The sequence below is a fragment of the Dioscorea cayenensis genome, chromosome 17 (genome assembly GCF_009730915.1).
Source record: "Dioscorea cayenensis subsp. rotundata cultivar TDr96_F1 chromosome 17, TDr96_F1_v2_PseudoChromosome.rev07_lg8_w22 25.fasta, whole genome shotgun sequence".
Classification (NCBI taxonomy): Eukaryota; Viridiplantae; Streptophyta; class Magnoliopsida; order Dioscoreales; family Dioscoreaceae; genus Dioscorea; species Dioscorea cayenensis.
In genome coordinates, this window is record NC_052487.1 from 22,199,863 (window position 1) to 22,227,205 (window position 27,343).

Sequence of the window (27,343 nt, forward strand, 5' to 3'; positions counted from 1 at the left end):
AGAAAACCAGACTACATGACAACACAAGTGCTAGAAAACCCTGCCAAAATTCAGACTTTGTTTTCACTACTTTCAACATAACCTGAAAAATAACTAATTGAAAACAACTCAAGACGATGTGCATATATATATATATATATATACCAATCATAAAGATGATGGATGGAAAAAATTACAAGAAAGAAAAAGAAAATCATGCTATGATCACAGAGAAAACACAATTACAATTAAGTGAAAAACAACCTACTTACTCACCATGCTATGCATTAGCAATAATAATTTTCTCTGACCACTATATATCAGAACGACAGAAGCAGTTCATCTTGAAACTATATATATTGCCTTCGATAAGTCAATGGACAATACATATTTATTACTCAATTCAATGAATTTAAAAAATATTTATTGCTTTTTTATTTGCTTACCATTTTTGGCCATGACAGGACGCCACACATTAATCATATGTAACTGTCATACATTTTAGCAAATTTTCCCCCTTTTGGGAGAGTGCAATGAATACATACAACAAATCATCAAAATTTTAGAAAATAAGATGATGAGTATGTATAGTTTATGCAACTAATATCATTATCTTGATCTCCCTCTCATTCCAATCAATGATCAGTATGGCAGGTATCCATTCTTGCTCTTTGTACTGAAACATGTTTCAATGGACTTGAACATGTAAGTAATAGATCCTGAGGTCCATGGGTGTGTTTGATTGGTGGAGGTCATGGAAGATGATGTTGATGGAAGTACAAGTCCCATGATTTCTAGTAAGGTTTTGTCGGTGATGGGATCAACATTTATTTGTGGTTTGACAAATAGCACAATTGTATGCCCCCAATATTAAGATGGGATTGTCTTCTACTCGATCATCCTTTCAAGAACCACATTTAGTATTCCATTGTCTATTCCTTCACACAGATACATTATCTGTAGGTGTCACTAAACACCCAAAAGATGGGTTAGTTCCTTTAGTTCTCTGGAATTTTCTTTTTATTAGAGGATTGATTTCTACATTGATTCACAATGCAGTTATTGTTTTCAGATCACTATAGATATAAATCACTAATCATTAGTAATCGACCGAAAAAAAAAATACATTATTTTTTCTTTTATTGGTGTTCATGGGCATGTCAGTAACGTTGATGAATTAAGGAAAGGCCATATAAATCCTGAAGCTATATAACTCGCATATACTTGGGTGCATTGAGGTTTACGTTGTATTGACATTTTCAAATCCTCCTCTTGATTATCAATCTTATGAAAACTCTGGAAGGAAAAGCAGACACATTCCAATCAACTAACATACAAATTAGACAGAAATTCAATTGATGATACGCAAATCAAAGGGACATAATTCGATGGCGCACAATTAAAAACATTGGTATGCTGACAATTTACAGGAGATGCAAAACAAAAATATTCTGGTTTCTTTCACTGCCATCAACGAATATAATTAACCAGCCATGTATCTGCGCAATGAAGAGAGAACAACTCAGTCAATGGAAAATAAGCCTTACAAATCCATGATTAATGCATTGCAAATAATAAAGCATACAAGGTATGCATTGAATAATGTGTGTTGTGATTATTAATTATCACCAAGAATTGTAAGAATCTTAGGCTTTTGAAGTCATCTTCTAGACTTATATTAACTGTAAACATTAAAATTCAGCGCATCAAGTGAGCTGAGATGAATCTACTGTTATCGAGTCTGATAGAAGCCTTTTTGAGCTATAATTAGCTTAATGCTATATCAACCATGTTTCCTTCCAGAACAGTCAGCTTCTAACTTGCTCTCTATAACAAATTTCCTTTTACAAAGATGCCCTTTGAGTTAGTATTTGATCCATATGCAGCATTAAGGCTACATAGAAAACTTAATTTGATAACTCATCCCATGACAAGTATAGCATCATATAGTTTTCAGGAGTCGTGTTATTTTCCAAATAAAATGAGGAGTGATTCTCTAACGTTGGGTCTGAATGTTTGAAGACTTACATCTTTTAACACTTCCCTTACTAGTAACTATTGTACTACCATGCTTTATTTCCTAATAAAAGGGGTGCTTCCTTTAACTTTTCTTTACAAAAAACACATACACACAAAGTCATATTATTTTCTAGTTAATGAGCTCAAACTTTTATGATGGCTATTGGCAGAAAAGATGTGGATCATTAAGAAACTCAGAAGCTTACCTGACTATTACGCTGGAACACCAACTTTCTTGAACTACTTTGGCAAGCTAGTCTTAGATGAACTTGCTCGTTCTACCATAACATCATAGAGCTGCTTTCCATTCTGCAGATATCAAGCAGATTTTAGGGTGAAGTACCTTGAAAGACTACATAGAAAACAAAGTTGATTTTTGCAAACTAATGCACTTACAAAGATCACTGGGAAAAAGTGGACTTGTCCTTCAGGTTTTGTCTGTGTCTCTTTGAAGTAAACCAATATTGGAAAATTTGGCCACCATAACTCCCAGTTTACAAATGTTGAATACCTGTTGAGATTGAAATTGGGAATCAATTGCATTTATGATTGCATATTTTTCTATTTTTAATTTGGCAGTAGAAAGTGGCATCCTCACTTCCAGCGGTTCTTGCCACCAACAAAAACATTTTCACCTGATTCTTGAAGCTGATCTCCAAGTTTCACCTCCTAGAGCCAAACACCCACCAAAAGAATTAAAAGGATGCAGATTTAGAGATCTTAAGCATCAATTCTAGAATTCTTTCTATGCTAGCCAGCACCGATGTTAAGTTGGTAAGAAGCAATTCAAGTCATTAGTCTGTAAAGCAAGGACAGCTTCAAATTCATGGTCTACAGCAAAAAGGTCACAACAGGGGCAAAATAATTAATTTTGTCTTGGTGAAAATCTAAAAGACCATAAATCTCAATCCAATTAAATCCTGTAGTTTAAAATTTAAAGCACAATTTTAAAAAGAACCAATATCTTGTGCATACTCTTGGTTATTACTCTTTGTAACGAAAGACATATTTCATATAATTTCAGGGTAGAGGAAACAAACCAAGGCCTCTTCATCAAAGACAAATCTCACTCTTGTCGTCTGAAAAAAGCAAAAAATACATGAGCTAATCTGTAGAAATTAATGAAACAATGACAAGAAATAACATGATATAAGAGGAAAAGAGAAGTGTTTGATAGAAACGTTTTAAAGAACTCAGGATCTAGCAGAAAACCACTATGGAAACAAGAATTGAAGAGCTTTGATCCGAATTATATAATGATCATTACAAACAATCAAGGGAGTGTTGCTAACATTGTCATGCAGCGGACACTAAATTAAAAAGAAAAAATGAAAACTTCAAGAAGCCAAGGTAACTATTGTCATCCAGGGATTTAAAATTTTGGTAAATGATGCAGATCAATGCAAGAGAAGGCATGGTGAGCGCCAACCTGGAACAACAAAAGCAACCCAAGGAGGCCAACTGGTGCAGCAACTAGCAAATTCTCTTGGTACACGAATATACCTGCAAGTCCTGATTGCAATAGACATGATCAGCATCACACAGTTGTCAGTTGATTAATAATTCACAAACGGGAAAGAGCTCAGCAAACAACCAATTCCCATGGCAGTTATAAGAACACATTTCGAACCATGAGTTGAAGTGCAGTTCACAAGAATATTTTCAAAATTTTTATTACCTTTATGTAGAGAGCACTGAGTTTCAAGTTTTTAGCACTGAGTTCACAACTTAGTTTTGTATTCAGGAAAAAAAAACACAGGCATTTGTATTTCTTGTTTTCTACAGTGGCGCAGCAGAGAACCTTGATAGCATTTCACATAGAAAATGAGTTAAACCAAACAATGGTCCAAACCAAAAATTTGAAAGACCCCCATAGCATTCAAAATTGAAAATCCATTATGTATCACTTGTAAACAACTGAATTATATGCCAAATGATTAAGGTAAAGTACCATAGCTAAGTGATTAAAAATAGATTGTATCCAGTAATTAATCTGCTCTGGTGAGTATTTTTAGGATACTAAATGAAAATCCTGAGATAGGTAAAGTTTAATGTTATGGTATCACAAAACAAACAATGTCCATAAAAAATTGAAGTAAAAATTTCTGTAATATAAAATAATAGAGGTGGAACGTTAAAGGCACATTCTGGTTGACTTGGAAGTTTACTGTTACGGGTTCAATTGAGCAAATGGCGCCAATCTGTGACAAAGGCGGGGAGAAGAATTTTAAAGATCGTCACGTGCTCGGGAGGTCGCTGGTTGAGTCAGTTGAGCAACTTTATTCCAAAGACACAGCAAATTTGACGAGGCAACAGAGAAGATGGTTGGGCGACGAAGCGGGCGAGTGAGAAGGGAAAAATCAAAGGTCAAGGGATTCTACATGGAGACAAACTGGTCCCTATGGCAAGAAAGGATCGAGGCACAACTTACCACTAAGTGGTTACACCCTCACGTGGGCATGTGGTCTATATAAACTAAAGAAGAGTGGAGAAGAAGTAAGAAAGAAGAGAGAAAGTTCTAGGCTCGGTGTGGAGTCTCTCCGTGGTCCTCTCCCGCGATTCCGATCGTGAGGGAAGTGATTCCCGCTATCTTCCTTTTTCCCTGCCTTTTTATCCGATCTATAGCTCGTGAGCTCGCGAATTTCCATTTCTTTTCCATTTGAGGATTATTACTTGTTTGTTGAAAAACCCTTGATGTTCCGGGTGGTTTGCATCTTTTCCTGGTAAATGGATGTTATTAGATGCTAATTTGAGAACTATCTGAGGTAATTAGAGTTTTCCTGAATAGAAACTCTTTGAATTTCATTGAGAAGTTGATTGCTAATTCAATTTGAGATAGATTTCTCGCTATTGAATTTCCTTGATTAAGTTCTAGGAAAATTCGCTACATATTTGGTGCTTTCATTATGGTCGACTCATACTCGCCGAAGGATCTCAATGCCAAGCTTGATTTGATACTCTACTATGGATCAAAGGGAGGAAAGATTGTTAATGGCTATGGATCAACGGGATGAGAAAGTTAAGCGCTTAGAACAAGCTTTTACTCACTTTCACAAAGTATTTTTGAAAATCAAGAAAAATCGTAGTATCGCTAGTATTTCTTCTTTACCTCATCCTCTACAAGATGAGTTAATCAAAGTGAGAATGAATGTAAGGGTACCAAGATCTATCATACCGCATCCGCTAAAGTTGATTTTTCCACGGTTTGAAGGAATTGATGTGCTTAATTGGATATTCAAGGCCGAGCAAAGATTTTGATTATTACCGTGTGGAAGAAGGTGAGAAAATACAATTGGCTATTATTCATTTTGATGGCCAAGTAGTTCCATGGTACCGTATGTTACACAAAAACTGGGATGCTAACTTCGTGGCAATCATTGGTCAAGGCATTGGTTCATGATTATGGACCCTCCGTATGAATCTCCAGATTATGCATTGTTCAACCTTTTTTTCAAGAGGATTCTCGTGGCCACTTATTATGCTAGATTCATGGAATTGGCTAATAGAGTAGAGGGAATGTCGCCCTCTGCATTTTTGTCTCGATTTATCAGTGGGTTGAAACGAGATATTCAACGGGATGTAATTCCTTGGAAACCGGATTCCTTACCAGCAGCTAGCCCTCATCTGGCAAAGCTTTTATGAAGAGAAATATAACCCTTCTAACAAGAATTGGTCCCGGAAAAACTCTTTTTCTCCTGATATCACTCCTTCGCTACATCAAGCAAAGGGAACACCTCTGCCAATCAGAGCAGCTCCGGTTCTTCCAAATAGTAGCCACCCGGGCCCACATCGACAAGATCCTCAAAGACCTATGCAAAGAATCTCCATACAGAAAAATAAGCTTTTAATGAAATGCAATCACAAGAAAGCTAAAAGGCTTATAGTTTTCAATTGTGATGAGAAGTTTACACCTTCTCATCGATGTGCTAATAGGAGACTTTTTGTTATTACAATGGGATGAAGATTCTACTGAGGAGTCACAGATGATGGGAATGACTTTGTTGTGGAGTTAGATACTACTTCACAGGCTGAGGAGCAGTCACTTAAACATTCATTAAATGCCATGAATAGCACTACGGTTTCTGGTACTCTACGATTTTTCTCGGCACAATTAATGGACATTCACCAAAATTCTCCTCGATGGGGGCAAAGTGATTTATAGTTTCATTCAACCGAGACTTGTCTCGATTTCGAATTTAGATGTGCAACCCGACATCCGCATTCAAGGTCTTAGTGGGCAATGGTCGACATTAGAAGTTACATGTCGTATCCACCAACTACCAATTCGTGCATGTAGCCACACTTTGACAGCCTCGCTTTTTCTATTGCCTATAGCAGGAGCGGAAATCATCCTAGGCGCTGCTTGGTTGGCCACACTTGGCGCTCATGTTGTGGATTATAGCAAGCTCTCCATTCAATTTTTTCACAAGGGACAATTTATTACTTTGCAAGGTGATACAGGGGTTCTTCCACAGCAGATATCTCTCCACCAATTGAACAGACTATCTTCATCCAAGTCGATTGCTGAATCTTATGAGATTTATCCCACTGAACCTGACAATTCAACTGGTGTCAATGCAAAGTGTATGTCTACTACGACCGATGAAACTCGTGAAATGATTTTTTTCTCGCAGATATGCCCGATACTTTACGAGAATTATTATTAAAGTATCGACGGGTTTTTCTCGTCCCAAGTGGTCTTCCTCCTTCCGTAGTCGCAATCATCGTATTCCCTTTACGTATGCATTCACAACCCGGTCAAGGTTAGGCCATACCGGTACCCACATAGCCAGAAATCAGAAATTGAATCAATGGTATCTCAAATGTTGCAGGATGGAATAATTGAACAGAGTACTAGCCCTTTTTTTCCTCCCCAAATGTTGCTAGTTAAAAAAAGAAAGATGGGTCTTGGCGTTTCAGCATTGACTATAGAGCATTGAATGCAATTACCATTAAGGATGCTTTTTCCCATACCAAAGAATGATGAGTTGCTTGATGAATTACATGGGGCCGTAATTTTCTCCAAATTAGATTTGAGGTCAGGCTATCACCAGGTGTTGTTACACTCTGAAGACAGACACAAAACGGCATTCCGGACACATCATGGCCATTTTCAATGGCTTGTCATGCCATTTGGTTTATCGAATGCGCCTGCCACTTTTCAAGCATTAATGAATGGTATTTTCAGTTTTGCCATGAGGAAATTTGTCTTGATCTTTTTCGATGACATTTTGGTGTATAGTGTAGATTGGGAAAGCCACATTAAGCATCTGGAGATTGTACTGCTAGCCTTACTTGATAATCATCTCTATGCCAAGTATTCCAAATGTCGCTTTTGGTATGTATCAAATTGACTATTTGGGTCATTTGGTCTCTCACGAGGGAGTCAAGATGGACACATCAAAAGTGGAATCAATTCTTAACTGGCCAGTACCTGCAACAGTCAAACAATTGCGAGGGTTTTTGGGACTCAGCGGTTACTACCGCAGGTTCATACACAGATATGCAAAGAATTGATGGGACCTCTTACAGATCCGCTAAAAAAAGATAACTTTCAATGGTCGGATTCACATTTCACCGCATTCTTGGAATTGAAAACTTCTATATCATCAGCACCGGTATTGAAATTACCAGATTTTTCGTTACCTTTTGTTTTAGAAACAGATGCATCTGGGACGGAATCGAGCTCGCCCTCACCGTAATAATCACCCGATAGCATTTTTTTCCGTGAAATTGACACCAAACATGCAAAAACAATCAGCCCCTATGTCGTGGAACTGCTTGCACCATCGAGGTCATGGGAAATTCGTACATTATTTGATTGGGCAAACGATTTATTATCCGGACCGATCAGAATCCTTGAAGCACTTATGCCGAAAGAACAATTCAGTACATCCCGAACAACAACGGTGGCTACCTAAATTGTTGGGTTATAACTTTTCCATTGAATATAAAACCTCGAAAGAAAAATTTGGTCACTGATGCACTCGTCGAGACAATTTATGGCTTTCTTCTGTTCGAGTGACATTTTGAATCAAATTATTCAATGCCAATTGAATGATCCTTTCTGTGCTGATATGATTCATCAGCTGCAACAACACAAAACTGTGGATTCACATTATTCGTGGAAGCACAACATACTGTGGTATGATCATAAAATTTTTATTCCTGACAATGGTTCTCTGAAAAATCTTCTTCTCAGATGAATTCCATGCTACTCCAGCTGGGGATATGCTCGGGTCCTTACGGACTTTTTACAAGACTTGCTAACCAAAGATATGTGGAAAGGAATGCGACAGATGTGCTTCACTTTATTCGAAATTGCCTCGGGTCTCAGTCAATCCGGGCAAAGGAGAGTCATACTCATCCCGGGAGGTTTGTTACAACCGCTGCCTATACCTCATCAAATTTGGGAGGATATAGCAATGGATTTCATATCAGGGGCTACCAAGATCCAAAGGTTTCTCTCGTGATCATGGTAATTGTTGATCGCTTGTCCAAATTCGGACATTTTATTCCACTCGAAATCAGATTTTTACAAGTGTTAGTGTGGTCAAGCTTTCATTCGTAATATAGTTAAACCACATGGAGTTCCCAATTCGATTGTTACTGATCGAGATAGAAGGTTTCTAAGCAAATTCTGGCAAACTCTTTTTAAAGCTATGGGAACTACTCTATCAATGTCTTCTTCTTACCACCCGCAAACAGATGGCCAACTCAAGCCCCTTAACAAATGTCTTGAGTTGTACCGCGGTGCTTTTGTCTCGTAAAAATCCCGTAAATTGGGTTAATCCCATCGCCATGGGCCCAATTCTGGTATAACACTTCATTCCATTACAGTGCTGCAATGTCTCCTTTTAAGATTGTTTTTGGAAGGGATCCTCCTCAACCGCTACCTATTACTCAAATGATCAAGACCCTCCCGAGGTAGCTCTCTTTATCGCAAAGAACGAGATCGGGTATTACAACAAATCAAACGTAATCTATTGAAGGCTCAAGTGAGAATGAAAAATGGCGTACAAAAAGAGGACTGAAATCTCTTTTGAGGTGGGTGATTTTTGTATTGGTTAAATTGCACCATACAGTGCAACATTCCTTGGCCTCGAGGAGAAACCGTAAACTAGGTATGAGATACTTTGGACCTTTTCGGGTTCTACAGAGAATTGGCACAGTGGCTTACAAACTCCAATTGCCAGACAATGCAAAAATACATCCAGTTTTCCATGTGTCTTTACTTAAAAAAATGCCATACTAGTGATAATTTGGTCTCTTCCAAAGATACCATTGTCATTCCTAACTCGATGAGCATGGTCCTCTTTCTAGAACCCTCGTGCCATTTTTGCGTAACGTAGATATCTTGCACAATGGCCGGGTGATTCGCCGAGTTTTGGTAAAATGGGAGGATGATTACCATACATGGGAGGATGCCGCTCATGTCGCCAAGAATTACCTCGACCTTGATCTCGAGGACAAGATCTTTGAAAATGGGGGGTATTGTTACGGGTCTCAATTGAGCAAATGGCGCCCTAACTCGTGACAAAGGCGGGAGAAGAATTTTAAAGATCGCCACGTGCTCTGGGAGGTCACCGGGTTGAGTCGACTGAGCAACTTTATTCCAAAGACAAAGAAATTGACGAGGCAACAGAGAAGATGGTTGGGCGACTAAGCGAGGCGAGTGAGAAGGGAAAAATCAAAGGTCAAGGGATTCACATAGGAGACAAACTCGGTCCCTATGGCAGTAAAGGACGAGGCACAACTTACCACTAAGTGGTTACACCTACGTGATGTGGTCTATATAAACTAAAGAAGAGTGGAGAAGAAGTAAGAAAGAAGAGAGAAAGTTCTAGGCCCTGTGTGGAGTCTCTCCCGTGGTCCTCTCCCGACGATTCCCGATCGTGAGGGAAGTGATTCCCGCTATCTTCCTTTTTCCTGCCTTTTTATCCGATCTATAGCTCGTGAGCTCAAGACTTTCCATTTCTTTTTCCATTTGAGGATTATTACTTGTTTGTTGAAAACCCTTGATGTTCTGGTGGTTTGCATCTTTTCCTGGTAAATGGATGTTATTAGATGCTAATTTGAGAACTATCTGAGGTAATTAGAGTTTTTCCTGAATAGAAACTCTTTGAATTTCATTGAGAAGTTGATTGCTAATTCAATTTGAGATAGATTTCTCTGTTATTGAATTTCCTTGATTAAGTTCTAGGAAAATTCGTTACATTTACCAAGTAAAACAATTGGAATTCTGTAATCAGGATCAGGGATCACAATTTGACTTTTCTTGGCTTTCCCTCCAACCTGCTAAAACAAACAAGAAGTTATGAGCTTAATAAGAGCATCCCATATTTCACAATTGATAAGGAACCCCAAGCAACGGTTTGAGGATCAGCCAATTCTTAAGTGCATATTATAAACCAGAATTAGAGGGCTGGATTACTAGCAAATATATATATATATATATAACATTTCTTTTTTGATGCTGGACAGAGTTTTACGTGAAGCAGCTATGTTTTCTCCTATTAACTGGATAGAGGAGTCCAATGTTTTTTCACATTTACTTACCATTGAGGCAATGGCAGCACAGCTTCGAGGATTGTGGACACTCTTGCTTCTTGTCATTTGTTTAGTAGATAGACACAAAGTGCACAAGGATTTGCTGGTGATCATCTTAAATGCAAATGTCTCTGTATATATGGAAGAAAGAAATACAGTAGTGAAATTTTGCAATGATAACGGAATTAAACAATTTTGCAATGATAACGGAATTAAACAACAACAACAACAACAACAACAACAATAACAACAACAAGTTAAGCTAAATTTATGATAAACCCAGGTTATTTCCCTATCTTGTAAACAAAATCGAGCAACATTTAAGCACTAAAAAAAAGTTATTGAATGAGGAATGATTGCATAAATCTCTCTCCCAGATGGACATATCACACAAATTTCTCTCTCAAGTGATATACTGATATATAACAACTTAGTTGAGAATGAATCACAAAGAAAGGAAGAAAGGGATTCGGTTGCTTACTTGGAGACCTGCTCATAAAGCGAACAGCTGTTGATAAGAGAGCGCTCGCCATTTTCGAGCTTTTCGAGCTTCTTCTTCTTCTTCTTCTTCTTCTACTTCTCTTCCTCCTTCCAACTCTTCTCTTGCAATGTGTGAATAATAATGACATAAGAGTCCATCAAGACAACTTGAATTTACTCAAATACCCCCCTTTTTTTTGGGGTCTTTTTTGTCTACAAATGGCACAAGATATATAACTACACAGATTTTGAAGAGCAAAGACTAAAGAGGAGGAGGAGGGCATTTTAGAGAATGAATAAAAAGCTTATCCGATTTGGAGTGTTGGAAACATCCACTGATCCACATCGAGCATCGAGCATCGAGCATCGAGCATTGGGCATTGCCCCGCTGCTCGATCTTTGCCGGGGAATATTATAATGGTGAACTGAACTCTGCGACCTCCAGTTGCGTAAGTGGCGAGTGAACTATCAGCGGGCCTTCAGCCAAACCCCGTTGTCGATGATTACTCTCAAGCCCCCTAGTCTCTTCCTCCTGACCTTCACTCACTCACTCACTCAAGGACAAGGTCAAGGTATAATAGTATAACTATTTTTATTGATTTCGACTGCTTTATATACATCAAACTGAAATGGCTGTCACAGGATAAGTAATGTTATTTAATCGGATTGATCAAAATTCTTGCTCTTATCATTTTAGCAAGGTATTAAATATTGTGGTAGGACATATATACACAGTTCTTACTTCTTATTGGAAGAACATATATAATAGTCATTGAAGTCCAATTGATAGCTCTAGCTATAGCCTCTAGGTGCTGCATGTTGTTGTTGTATCATACTCATGAACTTTTCTTTAAATAAATGGAGAAGGCTATGACCATAATCTGCCACACTCACCAATTTAAAATCTAAACAAGCTAATACTAATAGTTGGTTGTGATCCCAATTATCTAAAAATATTACTGTACTATTCATCGTTTCTGCTATTCATGCATTCACATGTTTTTAGACACCAAACATCAATATCATATTATCCAACTAGCTAGCTAGGGTCAATTCTGTCGATCACTTCAATGGTCAATTGTTGTAGATGTTATTCATTCCCTCTTATGAGAGCTGATTGTTCTCTGGCAGAGGAAAGTGGGAAATCTTATGTGGGAACTGTAATGGTGCTGGTTTCCTTGGAGATTTCTATGAGTACTTTTTCTGGTTTAGCTTTTTGTTAATCATAACATTACACTTAACTTTTTATGATTGACCAATAAAAATTCGATTTTTTTTTCCGTCGTATAGCTTTTGGTCAATCATAAAATTACATTCAACTTTTGATAAAATTCTTATTTTTATTTTTATACTGTAAAATAGAAAGTTTTTTTGTAATTAAAATAGAAAATTATACAAATCTCACTCAGAAATATACACTTCAAACCTGATAATTTTATTTACGTAAGTGAAAGATTTTTAAAATTTATATATTTTGTAGTGGTTATATGTGAAATGTGTTCATTGGAAAAATTCGAGTTTTTCCCTTACTATAGCCTTTGAAAATTATACAAATTTTAATCGCAAAATTACACTTTAAAACTTATAATTTTTTTTTTAACCAGAGTGAAACGTTTTTTTGAAAATTTATATTTTTATAGGGTTATATATGAAAAGTGTTCATTGGAAAAATTGAAGTTTTCCCCTTGTTATAGTCTTTAAAAACTATACAAACATCGATCACAAAATTACACTTTAAACCTTATAATTTTTTTTCCAATGTGGAAAGTTTTTAAAAATTATATTTTTTGTAGGTTTATATATGAAAAGTGTTAATTGGAAAAATTGGAGTTTTCCCCTTACTATAGAGTTTGAAAACTATACAAAATTTGATTACAAAATTATAGTTTAAAACTTTTTAATTTTTACCAAAGTCAACGGTTTTTTAAAAATTTATATTATTATAGGGCCATATATGAAAAGTGTTCGAGAGGCGGAATTCGAGTTTTTTTCCCTTACTATAGCCTTTTGAAAATTATATAAATCTCAATCTCAAAAATTACACTTCAAAAACTTATTACTAAAGTCACAGGTTTTTTAAAAATTTATATTTTTATAGAGTTATATATGAAAAGTGTTCATTGGAAAAATTCGAGTTTTTCCCTTACTATAGTCTTTGAAAATTATACAAATTTTGATCACAAAATTACACCTTAAAACTTATAATTTTTGCTTTTACCAAAGTCAACTGTTTTTTGAAAATTTATATTATTATACGGTTATATATGAAATGTGTCCATTTGAAGAATTTTATTTTTTCCCTTACTATAACCTTTGAAAATTATACAAATCTTTAATCACAAAATTACACTTTAAAACTTATAATTTGTTTTTACCAAAGTCATAGGTTTTTCGAAATTTATATTTTTATAGGGTGATATATGAAGAGTGTTCATTGGAAAAATTGAAATTTTTCCCTTACTATAGTCTTTGAAAATTATACAAATCTCAATCAGAAATATACACTTCAAACCTCATAATTTTCTTTACGTAAGTGAAAGATTTTTAAAATTTATATATTTTGTAGGGGTTATATTTGAAAAGTGTTCATTGGAAAAATTCGAGTTTTTCCCTTACTATTGCCTTTGAAAATTATAGAAATTTTAATCGCAAAATTACACTTTAAAACTTATAATTTTTTTTTTACCAGACTCAAAGGTTTTTTCGAAAATTTATATTTTTATAGGGTTATATATGAAAAGTGTTCATTGGAAAAATTGAAGTTTTCCCCTTGTTATAGTCTTTAAAAACTATACAAACATCGATCACAAAATTACACTTTAAACCTTATAATTTTTTTCCAATGTTGAAAGTTTTTAAAAATTATATATATTTTTTTTTTGTAGGTTTATATATGAAAAGTGTTAATTAAAAAATTTGGAGTTTTCCCCTTACTATAGAGTTTGAAAACTATACAAAATTTGATTACAAAATTATAGTTTAAAACTTTTAATTTTTTTTTTTACCAAAGTCAACGGTTTTTTAAAAATTTATATTATTATAGGGCCATATATGAAAAGTGTTCGTAGGCAGAATTCAAGTTTTTCCCTTACTATAGCCTTTGAAAATTATATAAATCTCAATATCAAAATTACACTTTTAAACTTATATTTTTTTTTTACTAAAGTCACAGGTTTTTTGGAAATTTATATTTTTATAGAGTTATATATGAAAAGTGTTCATTGGAAAAATTCGAGTTTTTCCCTTACTATATCTTTGAAAATTATACAAATTTTGTTCAAAAAATTACACTTTAAAACTTATAATTTTTTGTTTTACCAAAGTCAACTGTTTTTTAAAAAATTATATTATTATATGGTTTTATATGAAATGTGTGCATTTGAAGAATTTGAGTTTTTCCCTAACTATAGCCTTTCAAAATTATACAAATCTGTAATCACAAAATTACATTTTAAAACTTATAATTTTTTTTTAACCAAAGTCATAGGTTTTTCGAAATTTATATTTTTATAGGGTTATATATGAGGAGTGTTCATTGGAAAAATTGAACTTTTTCCCTTACTATAGTCTTTGAAAATTATACAAATCTCAATGAGAAATATACACTTCAAACCTCATAACCTCATAATTTTATTTACGTAGGTGAAAGATTTTTAAAATTTATATATTTTGCAAGGGTTATATATGAAAAGTGTTCAACGTAAAAATTCGAGTTTTTCCCTTACTATAGCCTTTTAAAATTATACAAATTTTAATCGCAAAATTACACTTTAAAACTTATAATTTTTGTTAGTTCCTCCGGTGTGGTTTGTGGGTATTAGGTAACACTTAAGCACTCATAGAAGTCTCACACAAACCAATAAAGAAAAAAATAGATGAGTACAAACACTTGTCACTCACACTCTCAACAATAAAGATCACTACCCTCTCTAGATTGTTTGGTGCTCACACACTCTCCTCAAAGAGTCACTCAAGAGTCACACCTACAATCTACGCAGCAAGCGTAACTTTATATAGATGTCTCAACGTCCCAAATATAAGACATACCTCTTTTTAGAATCTCCATGCTACTAATTTAAAAACCTCGCTGAATTAATTGTCACGAACTCCCCGTCAGTAACATGAATTGCAACACGACCGATCACGCGACTTGACCGAGTTCCGTTACGTCATGGACGACCTCAAGACCCATCAACCTCCCTAGCCATGCTTAGTCCGAGTCGATGCAGCCCAAATCTCCCGATCCCGATCACGCAGAACTAGCCTACCTCCCCGCTCCTCATCACGCTAGTCCCCTCGCAGGGCGCGACGCCCTCGCGTCTTCCATGAAACTTGCCAAACTTAGTCTTCAATTCACTCTGAATTTGATCTTCAAAGATTCTCCAAATTTGATCTTCAATTCACCCAAGTTTGGTCCTCAAATCTCGCCTTCAATAGATCTTCAATCAATCAATTCAATCATCAAGGATTCTTCAAATCATATCTTCAATTCGGTCTTCATTTACACCATGAATAGATCTTTCTTTAATTAGTTCTCCACCATATTTAGTCTTCAATCAAATCACCCTAAATATGGTATCGATACGATCTGTGTCTTCACGCTTCCAAGAACACTTTCACCAAGATCTTCAAGATAAACTTTCACCATGATCTTCAAGATATTCTGGCCCATGTTGTAGACTTACTAAAAATAGCTCCACCAAGATCTTCAAGATGTTTGCCTTTAGGCTCCAAAGTTTTCGCTCACTGTCACCATGCTCGCCACATCATCAATTATGCTTTCATCACCTTGGCTGCCACGTCACTTGGTCTCAGAGTGTCAAATCACGCCAATAAATAGTGCGGTTCAGACCAACAATCTCCCCTTGGCATAATTTCGACTACAAACCGCTCGCGACCCCAGATCGACTCTCATATAACACCGACCGGACACTGATTAAACCGACATCTGCTATAACTTCTAGGAACAACATCAACCGGAGAACGTAAACTAGGACCCGAGCATAAGATATCATCTAGTTGCTTACAAAATACTTGAGAAAATATTACAAACTGCAACTAGTGAGACAAAATACGATTAACTGACAAGCATAAACAATGTTCAACACAATAAGACTAAATGTTCAAATGCCCAAGAAAAGAAAAAACACATAACTAGTCGATCGCGCAAGCACACTTCTCCTCCTTTTAGTGACATAATTGATGCCAAGTCTTCATAAACTGCATTGCAAGCTTTGTTATACCATCTTCAGAGAACTCCCCTATCTTCGTGGATTCCTCGGTCTTCATCTCCCCGAGTCGCGACCATCGCCTTCTCTTCTTTTTTTCTTCTCAAGAATTTCCAGAGCTAGATAGAATCTTCCGCCTCGCTTCGAGCAATGATGAACAATTCTGCAGATAATGCTCGTCGCTTCCTCTCCACATCTTCTAGTTGCTCTTTTCAACATATTCTCATATTCTTCTTCTACCAATAGATTTGCCTCTTCTTCATCTTCGTGCATCGATGGTGGAGACACCCTTCCTCAGTGTAAATCAATCTTCTTACACTGGGTCGAATAGTTTCTAGAAATCTTCACCTTCTTCACCGCCGTGACCGCTTCTCCCTTCATGAGTCAGTACTCCATGTCTGAACAACATCGCTGATGACAGTCAGCAGGATACCCAGTGATGTTGAGGAGCTTATGCGATCGACTTCTTTCACAATATTTTGGAAGATCAGCCTTCCTAGATTGAACTTCTTGCTAGTACCAACAACAAACAATAAAAGCGCAAGCTCCTTCACTACTACTGGAATTGCAGGGGATGGTAACCAACTCAATGCCAAGTCTAAACTGAACATCAGACTTGGCCGTAAGGGCTGGATGCTCGGGAGTCTTGTCTCTTCTCCCACTGACTACGTCCTTCCTCCAGTGATCTCTTTTCGTAACTTCTTCATTCAACTCAAGCCCTTCTTCATAGTTTCCTTCACCTCTCGGTTTAAACTCTAAGAATTTATTCGATACAGTGGGAGTAAAAGGGATCCACTTACCTCGAACATAGACTCCAGTGATCCCTTTTCGGATAAGGCAGAAATTACTCGTAAAATTCCTCGCACTAAAGACAAACTATAGCTTTTACGGAAAAGTGGCGGACTTATATAAACTTCTTTGTCGCAGTTGACTCGCTAAGCCATACTTCTCAAAAGCTCCTTCATCAATCATCCTTTCAACCACAACTCCTCTCCCTTCAACATATTCAAACTTCTTATTGGATGCTTTGTCATAAAATCTGTCTTCATCACTGTCTTTTGCCTGTTGGGTTGCTTTCTTCTTCTTTTCTTTTTTAGAGCTTGCTGATGGTTTCTCCCCCTGTTTTGCTGCTTCAGTACACCTTTTCTTGTGCCTCGGGGAAGCTTCTACTTCGGGATCAGAGAAAGACTTTCTTTTGGACTTGCTAACCTTCTCCTTTTTCAGGATTTTCTTTCTTGACTGGGCCTTCTTTTCAGACACTACTTTCTTCCCTTTAGTAATCTGGGCAACACGGTCTTTGAATGGGATCTCATCAGAACTATGTGAACTTTTTGATGTTGCAGGAGTTGTTGTAACTTGTCCAGTGATATGGTCAGTATCTGTAGGTGCTTCAGCATGTCGATGTAGATCACCCAGAACTTCACTTAGAATAGTAGCAACCTCTTCTTTAGCACTAGTGGGAGCATCTGTACTTCTTTCTCCAACAGTTTCTTCTGCTTGTGCTCGGTTTGCTTTTTTTTCTACAGCATCTTCATCCCTAGCTTGTTGCTCTTCTGAACCTTCTCCTACTAGAACAGTAGTGGAGTCCTCCTGTTCATCTTCCTCTGCTCTCTGAACATAAGCACCTGGAAAAGACTCACGAACCCATCTCAAGAGATCATCTCTGTCTTTGACACCTGAAGGCAAATCTTGAGACGATGTTTCCGTTTCTCTTACTTCAACATCCTGAGAAGAAACATAAGGGACAATCGCTTTCCCCAAATCTTTTGATTCTTCTCTCCTTGAGTGGGCTTCCTCCGAATCGGTCCCTCTCATCCTTACTTCCGTAATCGAGCGACAATTTCTTGTGGGGTCGGTGGAGCACGGCGGGCCATCCTCTTTGTCCTCATCTTTTCTTCTCTGTCTTCGCCTTCTCCTTTGCTTACTTCTGATTTCAAAACAATTTTTTTGGAAACAAATTGAGATATTAGGGTTTTTATGCCCCCATTAATTAGTTATAACTTCCAAGGCACCCTTTAACAAAAATCTCTTTTTCAAAAATAATCCCTCTTCTTTTTGAATATATATATTTTTCCCTCCTTTTTATTTCCTGTTTTTGATTTTGTTTTTTTGATTTGATTTGATTTTTATTTTTATTTTTATTTTTATTTATTTATTTATTTATTTTTAACTTTGAGAGACATCAAGAGATTTTTCACTCGTTGGAGTGTTTTTGCTTGATTGACTTCATAGGACCCTCGGTCAACATATTGATTGTTGTACTCATAATGTTGTACTGTCCGATTTATCACCATCTTCAAACCCTGAATTGGAGGACTCTTCTTCTTCTCTGGTACTTCACCTTTTCGAATCTACAATTTCTTGATTACAATAGTCTTCCCTCTGACTTTTCTTTTAATGATTGCTTCTTCATATCCAATTATTCTTCCACTTTTCAAGTCTTCTTTCAATTTGTTGCACTTGGGTCTTATGTGGCCAGTTTCTCCACAATGAAAGCATGTAAGCACTTCACTTTTTTGTTCTTCCCTTGCTTTGACTTGTTTTTCTTTAATGTTTTGTTGAGCAAATGACTTGACAAACACAACTCCTGAGTCTTCTGTCTTGACACTTGAGCTTTCTCCAATATACCCAATACCATGTCGGCCTTTACTAGTTCTTCCAACTGATAGAATCTCGTCAAGCTTGGTAGTACCCTTGTTCATGGAGTCCAAGGTCTTCTCAGCATTGAACAACTTTTCTTTACATATACTCAACTCTTCCTCCAAGCGTTGGTTTTAGCAACATCATATCATTAAATCTGTTCATTATGAGTTTATAGCTTGTGAGAAGATCATTTTACTGCTACCTCATTGTACTCACTGTCGGCTTTTAGTGGATGTTGTAGGTCGATGTCTGCAACATATTACTGCAACGAGCATGGATCCATTCATCACGAGTAAGAAAGGGACGTATGATGGTCGCTCGGACTTCCCTACATCGTCTTCTTCGATGCTACCATCCGAGTCATCGCTCCATCTAGCATTCGATGATTTTTTTCTTTCTTTTCCGAGAGTATTAGCACAATCGGCTTGATAGTGCCCAAAGCCTCCACATTCTCTACACTTGATCTTCGTGAGACGATCTTCAATTTCTTCCTTTTTGTGATGATCTTCGACTTCTTCCTTTTTCTTTATTTAGACCATCTTTTTCTTTGAAATTTCTTGCCTTGTGTCTTGTATCTTCTGAGCATGTCATGCATCTTTCTTGACAAGAAAACAATTTCTCTATCCTCTTCATCTTCATCTTCTGTTATAACAACTTGGTGTAACTCCTTCTGTTTTATTGCTTCAACCTTCAAGGCTATATCTTCTATTCTTCTTTCGAGGGATTAAGGTTCATCTCATATGCTTGCAAAGACCCCATGCACTCATCCAGTTTTATAATTGAAATATCTCTTGCTTCTTCTATGCAGAGATTTTTTTGCATCAATTCTTCTTGGGAGTGATGTAAGAGTCTTCGGACTAGCTTTTTTATCCGAGTACTCCTTGTCGAGTTTGGTAGAGCTTGATTTGTAATGTCCATCAATTTAGCATTGAACATGGCTATCGTTTCATCTTCTCCCATCCTGAGATTTTCGAACATAGTGGTTAACATTTGAAGTTTGGATTCTCTTACCAAGTTGTTACCTTCATGTATGGTTTGAAGAATCTCCCAAGCTTTCTTGACACACTCGCATGTTCGCGATATACTTGAGCGGTTCTCATCAACTCCTCCAAAGATTGCATTGAGAGCTTTCCCATTAGCATGAGCTTTGCGCATGTCTTCGACACTCCAACAGCTTTTCTTCTTCATGATCACCTTCTCGTCTTTATCAACTAGAGTAGGAGGAGACCATCCTTCTTCTACAGTAATCCATGCACTCTCATCAATGGACTTGATAAACGCCTTTATGCGAGCCTTCCAATATGGATAGTTGGATCCATTATGCAACGGTGGTCGTGTGACGGAAGCTCTTTCTTTTCCGGCCATCAATAGAACTTGTTAGGACCTTGCCGACTTTGAAACCAAAGTGAAAACGGCGACCAAGGCTTTGATACCACTTGTTAGTTCCTTCGGTGTGGTTTGTGGGTATTAGGTAACACTTAAGCACTCATAGAAGTCTCACACAAACCAATAAAGAAAGAAACACAAACAAACACAAGGAGACACACAACGTTGGTAACCCAGTTCGGTGTCCACTCGCCTACGTCTGGGGGGCCAAGCCCCGGGAGATAAACAATCCACTAAAAGAGGTAAAAATAGATGAGTACAAACACTTGTCACTCACACTCTCAACAATAAAGATCACTACCTCTACTAGATTGTTTGGTGCTCACACACTCTCCTCAAAGAGTCACTCAAGAGTCACACCTACAATCTCGAGCAAGGTAGCTTATATAGGCGCCTCAGCGTCCCAAATATAGCACATACCTCTTTTTAGACTCTCCGCGGCTACTAATTTAAAAAACCTCGCTGAAATTAGTCTATTGCGACTCCTGTTGTAACATGAATTGCAACATGGCCCGCTGACCGACTTGACGCGAGTTACGGTTACGTTGCGAGGACGACCTCAAGACCCATCAACCTCCCGGTCATGCTTAGTCGAGTCGATGCAGCCAAATCTCCCGATCCCATTGCCGGGAACTAGCCCTACCTCCTCGGTTCCTCATCACGCGAGTCCCCTCGCAAAGGCGCTGACGTCCTTGTGCGTCTTCCATGAAACTTGCCAAACTTAGTCTTCAATTCACCTGAATTTGATCTTCAAAGATTCTCCAAATTTGATCTTCAATTCACCCAAGTTTGGTCCTCAAATCTTGCCTTCAATAGATCTTCAATCAATCAATTCAATCATCAAGGATTCTTCAAATCATATCTTCAATTGGTCTTCATTTACACCATGAATAGATCTTTCTTTAATTAAGCTCCACCATATTTAGTCTTCAATCAAATCACCTAAATATGGTATTGATATGATCTTGTCTTCATGTTTCCAAGAATAATTTCACCAAGATCTTCAAGATAGCTTCACCATGATCTTCAAGATATTTGGCCCATGTTGTAGACTTACTAAAAATAGCTCCACCAAGATCTTCAAGATGTTTGCCTTGCAGTCCAAGTTTCCTTGCCATGTCACCATGCTTGCCACATCATCAATTATGCTTTGTCACCTTGGTTGCCACATCACTTGGTCTAGGTGTCAAATAATGCCAATAAATAGTGCGGTTGCACTAACAATTTTTTTTTTTCACCAGAGTCAAAGGGTTTTTTGAAAATTTATATTTTTATAGGGTTATATATGAAAAGTGTTCATTGGAAAAATTGAAGTTTTCCCCTTGTCATAGTCTTTAAAAACTATACAAACATCGATCACAAAATTACACTTTAAACATTATAATTTTTTTTTCCATTGTGGAAAGTTTTTAAAAATTTTATTTTTTTTAGTAGGTTTATATATGAAAAGTGTTAATTGGAAAAATTGGAATTTTCCCTTTACTATAGCCTTTGAAAACTATACAAATTTTGATTACAAAATTATAGTTTAAAACTTATTATTATTATTTTTGTTTACCAAAGTCAACAGTTTTTTAAAAATTTATATTATTATAGGGCCATATATGAAAAGTATTCGTAGGCAGAATTCGAGTTTTTCCCTTACTATAGAGTTTGAAAATTATATAAACCTCAATCTCAAAATTACACTTTAAAACTTATATATATTTTTTTTTTACTAAAGTCATAGGTTTTTTGAAAATTTATATTTTTTTAAAGTTATATATGAAAAGTGTTCATTGGAAAAATTCGAGTTTTTCCCTTACTATATCTTTGAAAATTATATAAATTTTGATCACAAAATTACACTTTAAAACTTATAATTTTTTGTTTTACCAAAGTCAACTGTTTTTTGAAAATTTATATTATTATACGGTTATATATGAAATTTGTCCATTTGAAGAATTTGAGTTTTTCCCTTACTATAGCTTTTGAAAATTATACAAATATTTAATTACAAAATTACACTTTAAAACTTATAATTTTTTTTTACCAAAGTCATAGGTTTTTCGAAATTTATATTTTTATAGGGTTATATATGAAGAGTGTTCATTGGAAAAATTGAACCTTTTCCTTTACTATAGTCTTTGAGAATTATACAAATCTCAATCAGAAATATACACTTCAAACCTCATAATTTTATTTACGTAAGTGAAAGATTTTTAAAATTTATATATTTTGTAGGGGTTATATATGAAAAGTGTTCATTGGAAAAATTCGAGTTTTTCCCTTACTATAGCCTTTGAAAATTATACAAATTTTAATAGCAAAATTACACTTTAAAACTTAAATTTTTTTTTTACTTGAGTCAAAGGTTTTTTTGAAAATTTATATTTTTATAGGGTTATATATGAAAAGTGTTCATTGGAAAAATTGAAGTTTTCCCCTTGTCATAGCCTTTAAAAACTATACAAACATCGATCACAAAATTACACTTTAAACCTTATAATTTTTTTTCCATTGTGGAAAGTTTTTAAAAATTTTATTTTTTTTAGTAGGTTTATATATGAAAAGTGTTAATTGGAAAAATTGAAATTTTCCCCTTACTATAGCCTTTGAAAACTATACAAATTTTGATTACAAAATTATAGTTTAAAACTTATAATTTTTTTTTACCAAAGTCAACAGTTTTTTAAAAATTTATATTATTATAGGGCCATATATGAAAAAGTGTTTATAGGCAGAATTCCAGTTTTTCCCTTACTATAGCCTTTGAAAATTATATAAATCTCAATCTCAAAATTACACTTCAAAACTTATTTTTTTTTACTAAAGTCACAGGTTTTTTGAAAATTTATATTTTTATAGAGTTATATATGAAAAGTGTTCATTGGAAAAATTCGAGTTTTCCCTTACTATAGTCTTTGAAAATTATACAAATTTTGATCACAAAATTACACTTTAAAACTTATAATTTTTTCTTTTTCCAAAGTCAACTGTTCTTTGAAAATTTATATTATTATACGGCTATATATGAAATGTGTCAATTTGAAGAATTTGAGTTTTTCTCTTAATATAGCCTTTGAAAATTATACAAATCTTTAATCACAAAATTACACTTTAAAACTTATAATTTGTTTTTACCAAAGTCATAGGTTTTTCGAAATTTATATTTTTATAGGGTTATATATGAAGAGTGTTCATTGGAAAAATTGAACTTTTTCCCTTACTATAGTCTTTGAAAATTATACAAATCTCAATCAGAAATATACACTTCAAACCTCATAATTTTCTTTACGTAAGTGAAAGATTTTGAAAATTTATATATTTTGTAGGGGTTATATATGAAAAGTGTTCATTGGAAAAATTCGAGTTTTTCCCTTACTATAGCCTTTGAAAATTATACAAATTTTAATCGCAAAATTACACTTTAAAACTTATAATTTTTTGTTTACCAAGTCAAAGGTTTTTTTGAAAATTTATATTTTTATAGGGTTATATATAAAAAGTGTTTACTGGAAAAATTGAAGTTTTCCCCTTGTAATAGTCTTTAAAAACTATACAAACATTGATCACAAAATTACACTTTAAACCTTATAATTTTTTTGTTCAATGTGGAAAGTTTTTAAAAATTATAATTTTTTTGTAGGTTTATATATGAAAAGTGTAAGTTGGAAAAATTGGAGTTTTTCCCTTACTATAGAGTTTGAAAACTATACAAAATTTGATTACAAAATTACAGTTTAAAACTTTAAATTTTTTTTTTTTTACCAAAGTCAACGGTTTTTTAAAAATTTATATTATTATAGGGCCATATATGAAAAGTGTTCGTAGGCAGAATTCGAGTTTTTCCCTTACTATAGCCTTTGAAAATTATATAAATCTCAATCTCAAAATTACACTTTAAAACTTATATTTTTTTTACTAAAGTCACAGGTTTTTTGAAAATTTATATTTTTATAGAGTTATATATGAAAAGTGTTCATTGGAAAAATTCGAGTTTTTCCCTTACTATAGCCTTTGAAAATTATACAAATTTTAATCGCAAAATTACACTTCAAAACTTATAATTTTTTTTTTACCAGAGTCAAAGGTTTTTTTGAAAATTTATATTTTTATAGGGTTATATATGAAAAGTGTTCATTGGAAAAATTGAAGTTTTCCCCTTGTTATAGTCTTTAAAAACTATACAAACATCGATCACAAAATTACACTTTAAACCTTATAATTTTTTTTCCAATGTGGAAAGTTTTTAAAAATTATATTTTTTTTGTAGGTTTATATATGAAAAGTGTTAATTGGAAAAATTGGAGTTTTCCCCTTACTATAGCCTTTGAAAACTATACAAATTTTGATTACAAAATTATAGTTTAAAACTTATAAATTTTTTTTTTTTACCAAAGTCAACAGTTTTTTAAAAATTTATATTATTATAGGACCATATATGAAAAGTGTTTATAGGCAGAATTCGAGTTTTTCCCTTACTATAGCCTTTGAAAATTATATAAATCTCAATCTCAAAATTACACTTCAAAACTTATATACTAAAGTCACAGGTTTTTTGAAAATTTATATTTTTATAGAGTTATATATGAAAAGTGTTCATTTGGAAAAATTCGAGTTTTTCCCTTACTATAGTCTTTGAAAATTAAACAAATTTTGATCACAAAATTACACTTTAAAACTTATAATATTTTCTTTTACCAAAGTCAACTGTTTTTTGAAAATTTATATTATTATACGGTTATATATGAAATTTGTCCATTTGAAGAATTTGAGTTTTTCCATTACTATAGCCTTTGAAAATTATACAAATCTTTAATCACAAAATTACACTTTAAAACTAATAATTTTTTTTACCAAAGTCATAGGTTTTTCGAAATTTTTATATTTATAGGGTTATATATGAAGAGCGTTCATTGGAAAAAATTGAACTTTTTCCCTTACTATAGTCTTTGAAAATTATACAAATCTCAATCAGAAATATACACTTTAAACCTTAAAATTTTATTTACGTAAGTGAAAGATTTTTAAAATTTATATATTTTGTAGGGGTTATGTTAGTGCAACCGCACTATTTATTGGCATGATATGACACCTAGACCAAGTGACATGGCAACCAAGGTGGCAAAGCATAATTGATGATGTGGCAAGCATGGTGACATGGCAAGGAGACTTGGAGTGCAAGGCAAACATCTTGAAGATCTTGATGGAGCTATTTTTAGTAAGTCTCTAACATGGAGCCAAAATATCTTGAAAGATCATGGTGAAAGCTATCTTAAAAGATCTTGGTGAAGTTATCTTTGGCAATGCATTACAACTGAAGACTAGATCATATCAAGACCATATTTAGGTGATTTTGATTGAAGACTAAATATGGTGGAGCTTAATTAAGGAAAGATCTATTCATGGTGTGAATGAAGATATGATTTGAAGAATCCTTGATGAGGATTGATTGAAGTCTAATGTAACGGCAAGATTTGAGGACCAAACTTGGGTGAATTGAAGATCAAGTTTGGAGAATCTTTGAAGACCAAATTTAGGTGGATTGAAGACTAAGTTTGGCAAGTTTCATGGAAGACGCACGAGGACGTGCGCCCTTGCGAGGGGGCTGCGTGATGAGGAACGGGGAGGTAGGCTGAGTTCTTTGGCGATCGGGATCGAGAGATTTGGGTCGCATCGACTCGGACTAAGCATGACCCGGGAGGTTGATGGGTCTTAAGGTCGTCCGCAGCGTAACGAACTTCAGTCAAGTCGTGATCGAGGGCCATGTTGCAATTCATGTTACAGCAGGGAGTTACTGTGACTAATTTCGACAGGTTTTTAAATTAGTAGCAGCGGAGATTCTAAAAGAGGTATGTGCTATATTTGGGACGTTGAGGCGTCTATATAAGCTACCTTGCTCGTGGGATTGTAGGTGTGACTCTTGAGTGACTCTTTGAGGAGAGTGTGTGAGCACCAAACAATCTAGAGATGGTAGTGATCTTTATTGTTGAGAGTGTGAGTGACAAGTGTTTGTACTTATCTATTTTTACCTCTTTTAGTGGATTGTTTATCTCGGGCTTGGCCCCCCGGACATAAGCGAGTGGGCCTTGACCCGGGTTACCAACGTTGTGTGTCTCCTTGTGTTTGTTTATGTGTTTTTCTTTATTGGTTTTGTGTGAGAGACTTCTATGAGTGCTTAAGTGTTACTTAATACCCACAAACCACACCGGAGGAACTAACAATTATATATTTTTTTTTTTTGTAGGTTTATATATGAAAAGTGTTAATTGGAAAAATTGGAGTTTTCCAATTACTATAGAGTCTGAAAACTAAACAAAATTTGATTACAAAATTAGAGTTTAAAACTTTTAATTTTTTTTTTTTTTACCAAAGTCAACGGTTTTTTAAAAATTTATATTATCATAGGGACATATATGAAAAGTGTTCGTAGGCAGAATTCGAGTTTTTCCCTTACTATAGCCTTTGAAAATTATATAAATCTCAATCTCAAAATTACACTTTAAAACTTATATTTTTTTTTACTAAAGTCACATGTTTTTTGACAATTTATATTTTTATAGGGTTATATATGAAAAGTGTTCATTGGAAAAATTGTAGTTTTCGTTGGTGGGGATGGTTTTTTGTGGAATAAAGAGGAAGAGATTAGAAAGAAAGTAGTGCACAAGTTTTAAAGGCGTGGGAAACACTTTTCTTTAGCCTTAATTCGTCTCCACCTAATTTCAAACCTTGAATGCAAAATGGATTGAATGGCGAATTTCCTTTAGGATACAATAAAGACCATTGAGTATAGTTTGCACTTCCAAACTCAAGCAAAGACAACAATAGTTTTTACAAAGTGAAAGTTTGCTTCTATCTTTTGTGCACTCAAAGAACAAAGCAAATGAACTTATGAGGTGTTTGTTTATCATTCAAATTGACTTGAATGATGGCAAGAGATTATTTTTATAGGAATGAACTGGTGTTTAGTAAAGAGAAACACCACTTTAATAATGAGTGTCATTTAAAAAGACACATTACTGCGGGTCCGGGCCAAACCCGCCAGGCCATAGGTTTTTCTTTTATTTTTTGATTTT

At 35.0% G+C, this 27,343-nt stretch overlaps 2 protein-coding genes across 3 annotated transcripts; both read right to left on the reverse strand.

Annotated features, from left to right (window-relative positions):
* Nucleotides 1–1,282: 1,282 nt before the first annotated feature.
* Nucleotides 1,283–11,312, reverse strand: LOC120280983. Of its 2 annotated transcripts, none has more exons than XM_039287940.1 (9): nt 11,030–11,312; nt 10,558–10,679; nt 10,221–10,296; nt 3,428–3,510; nt 3,039–3,077; nt 2,597–2,667; nt 2,395–2,509; nt 2,205–2,307; nt 1,283–1,478 (listed from the first exon to the last, which is right to left on the reverse strand). In XM_039287940.1, exons 1-8 carry the CDS (start codon nt 11,175–11,177, stop codon nt 2,239–2,241), a joined length of 723 nt encoding a protein of 240 aa, XP_039143874.1. In that variant the 5' UTR covers nt 11,178–11,312; the 3' UTR covers nt 1,283–1,478; nt 2,205–2,238. The 2 variants fall into 2 exon arrangements, with proteins under 2 accessions (XP_039143874.1, XP_039143875.1); XM_039287941.1 differs by having other exon boundaries at nt 10,221–10,293; nt 11,030–11,309.
* Nucleotides 11,313–17,141: 5,829 nt separating this feature from the next.
* Nucleotides 17,142–18,958, reverse strand: LOC120281308 (pre-mRNA-splicing factor CWC25-like). The gene is made up of 2 exons (XM_039288164.1): nt 18,828–18,958; nt 17,142–18,183 (listed from the first exon to the last, which is right to left on the reverse strand). Exons 1-2 carry the CDS (start codon nt 18,956–18,958, stop codon nt 17,142–17,144), a joined length of 1,173 nt encoding a protein of 390 aa, XP_039144098.1.
* Between the last annotated feature and the right edge of the window lie 8,385 nt (nt 18,959–27,343).

Bases quoted from the DNA above. Each gene is read 5' to 3' on its own strand.
- LOC120280983 (XM_039287940.1), bottom strand. From the start codon at position 11,177: ATGTCATTATTATTCACACATTGCAAGAGAAGAGTTGGAAGGAGGAAG. The intron at 3,511-10,220 runs GTAAATGTAACG...TATTGCAATCAG, and splicing joins AATTCCAATTGTTTTACTTG to GACTTGCAGGTATATTCGTG. The intron at 2,668-3,038 runs GTTTGTTTCCTC...GTTTGGCTCTAG, and splicing joins TCTTTGATGAAGAGGCCTTG to GAGGTGAAACTTGGAGATCA.
- LOC120281308 (XM_039288164.1), bottom strand. From the start codon at position 18,958: ATGAACAAGGGTACTACCAAGCTTGACGAGATTCTATCAGTTGGAAGA. The intron at 18,184-18,827 runs GTCATTTGCTCA...TTTTGAAATCAG, and splicing joins TCAGGAGTTGTGTTTGTCAA to AAGTAAGCAAAGGAGAAGGC.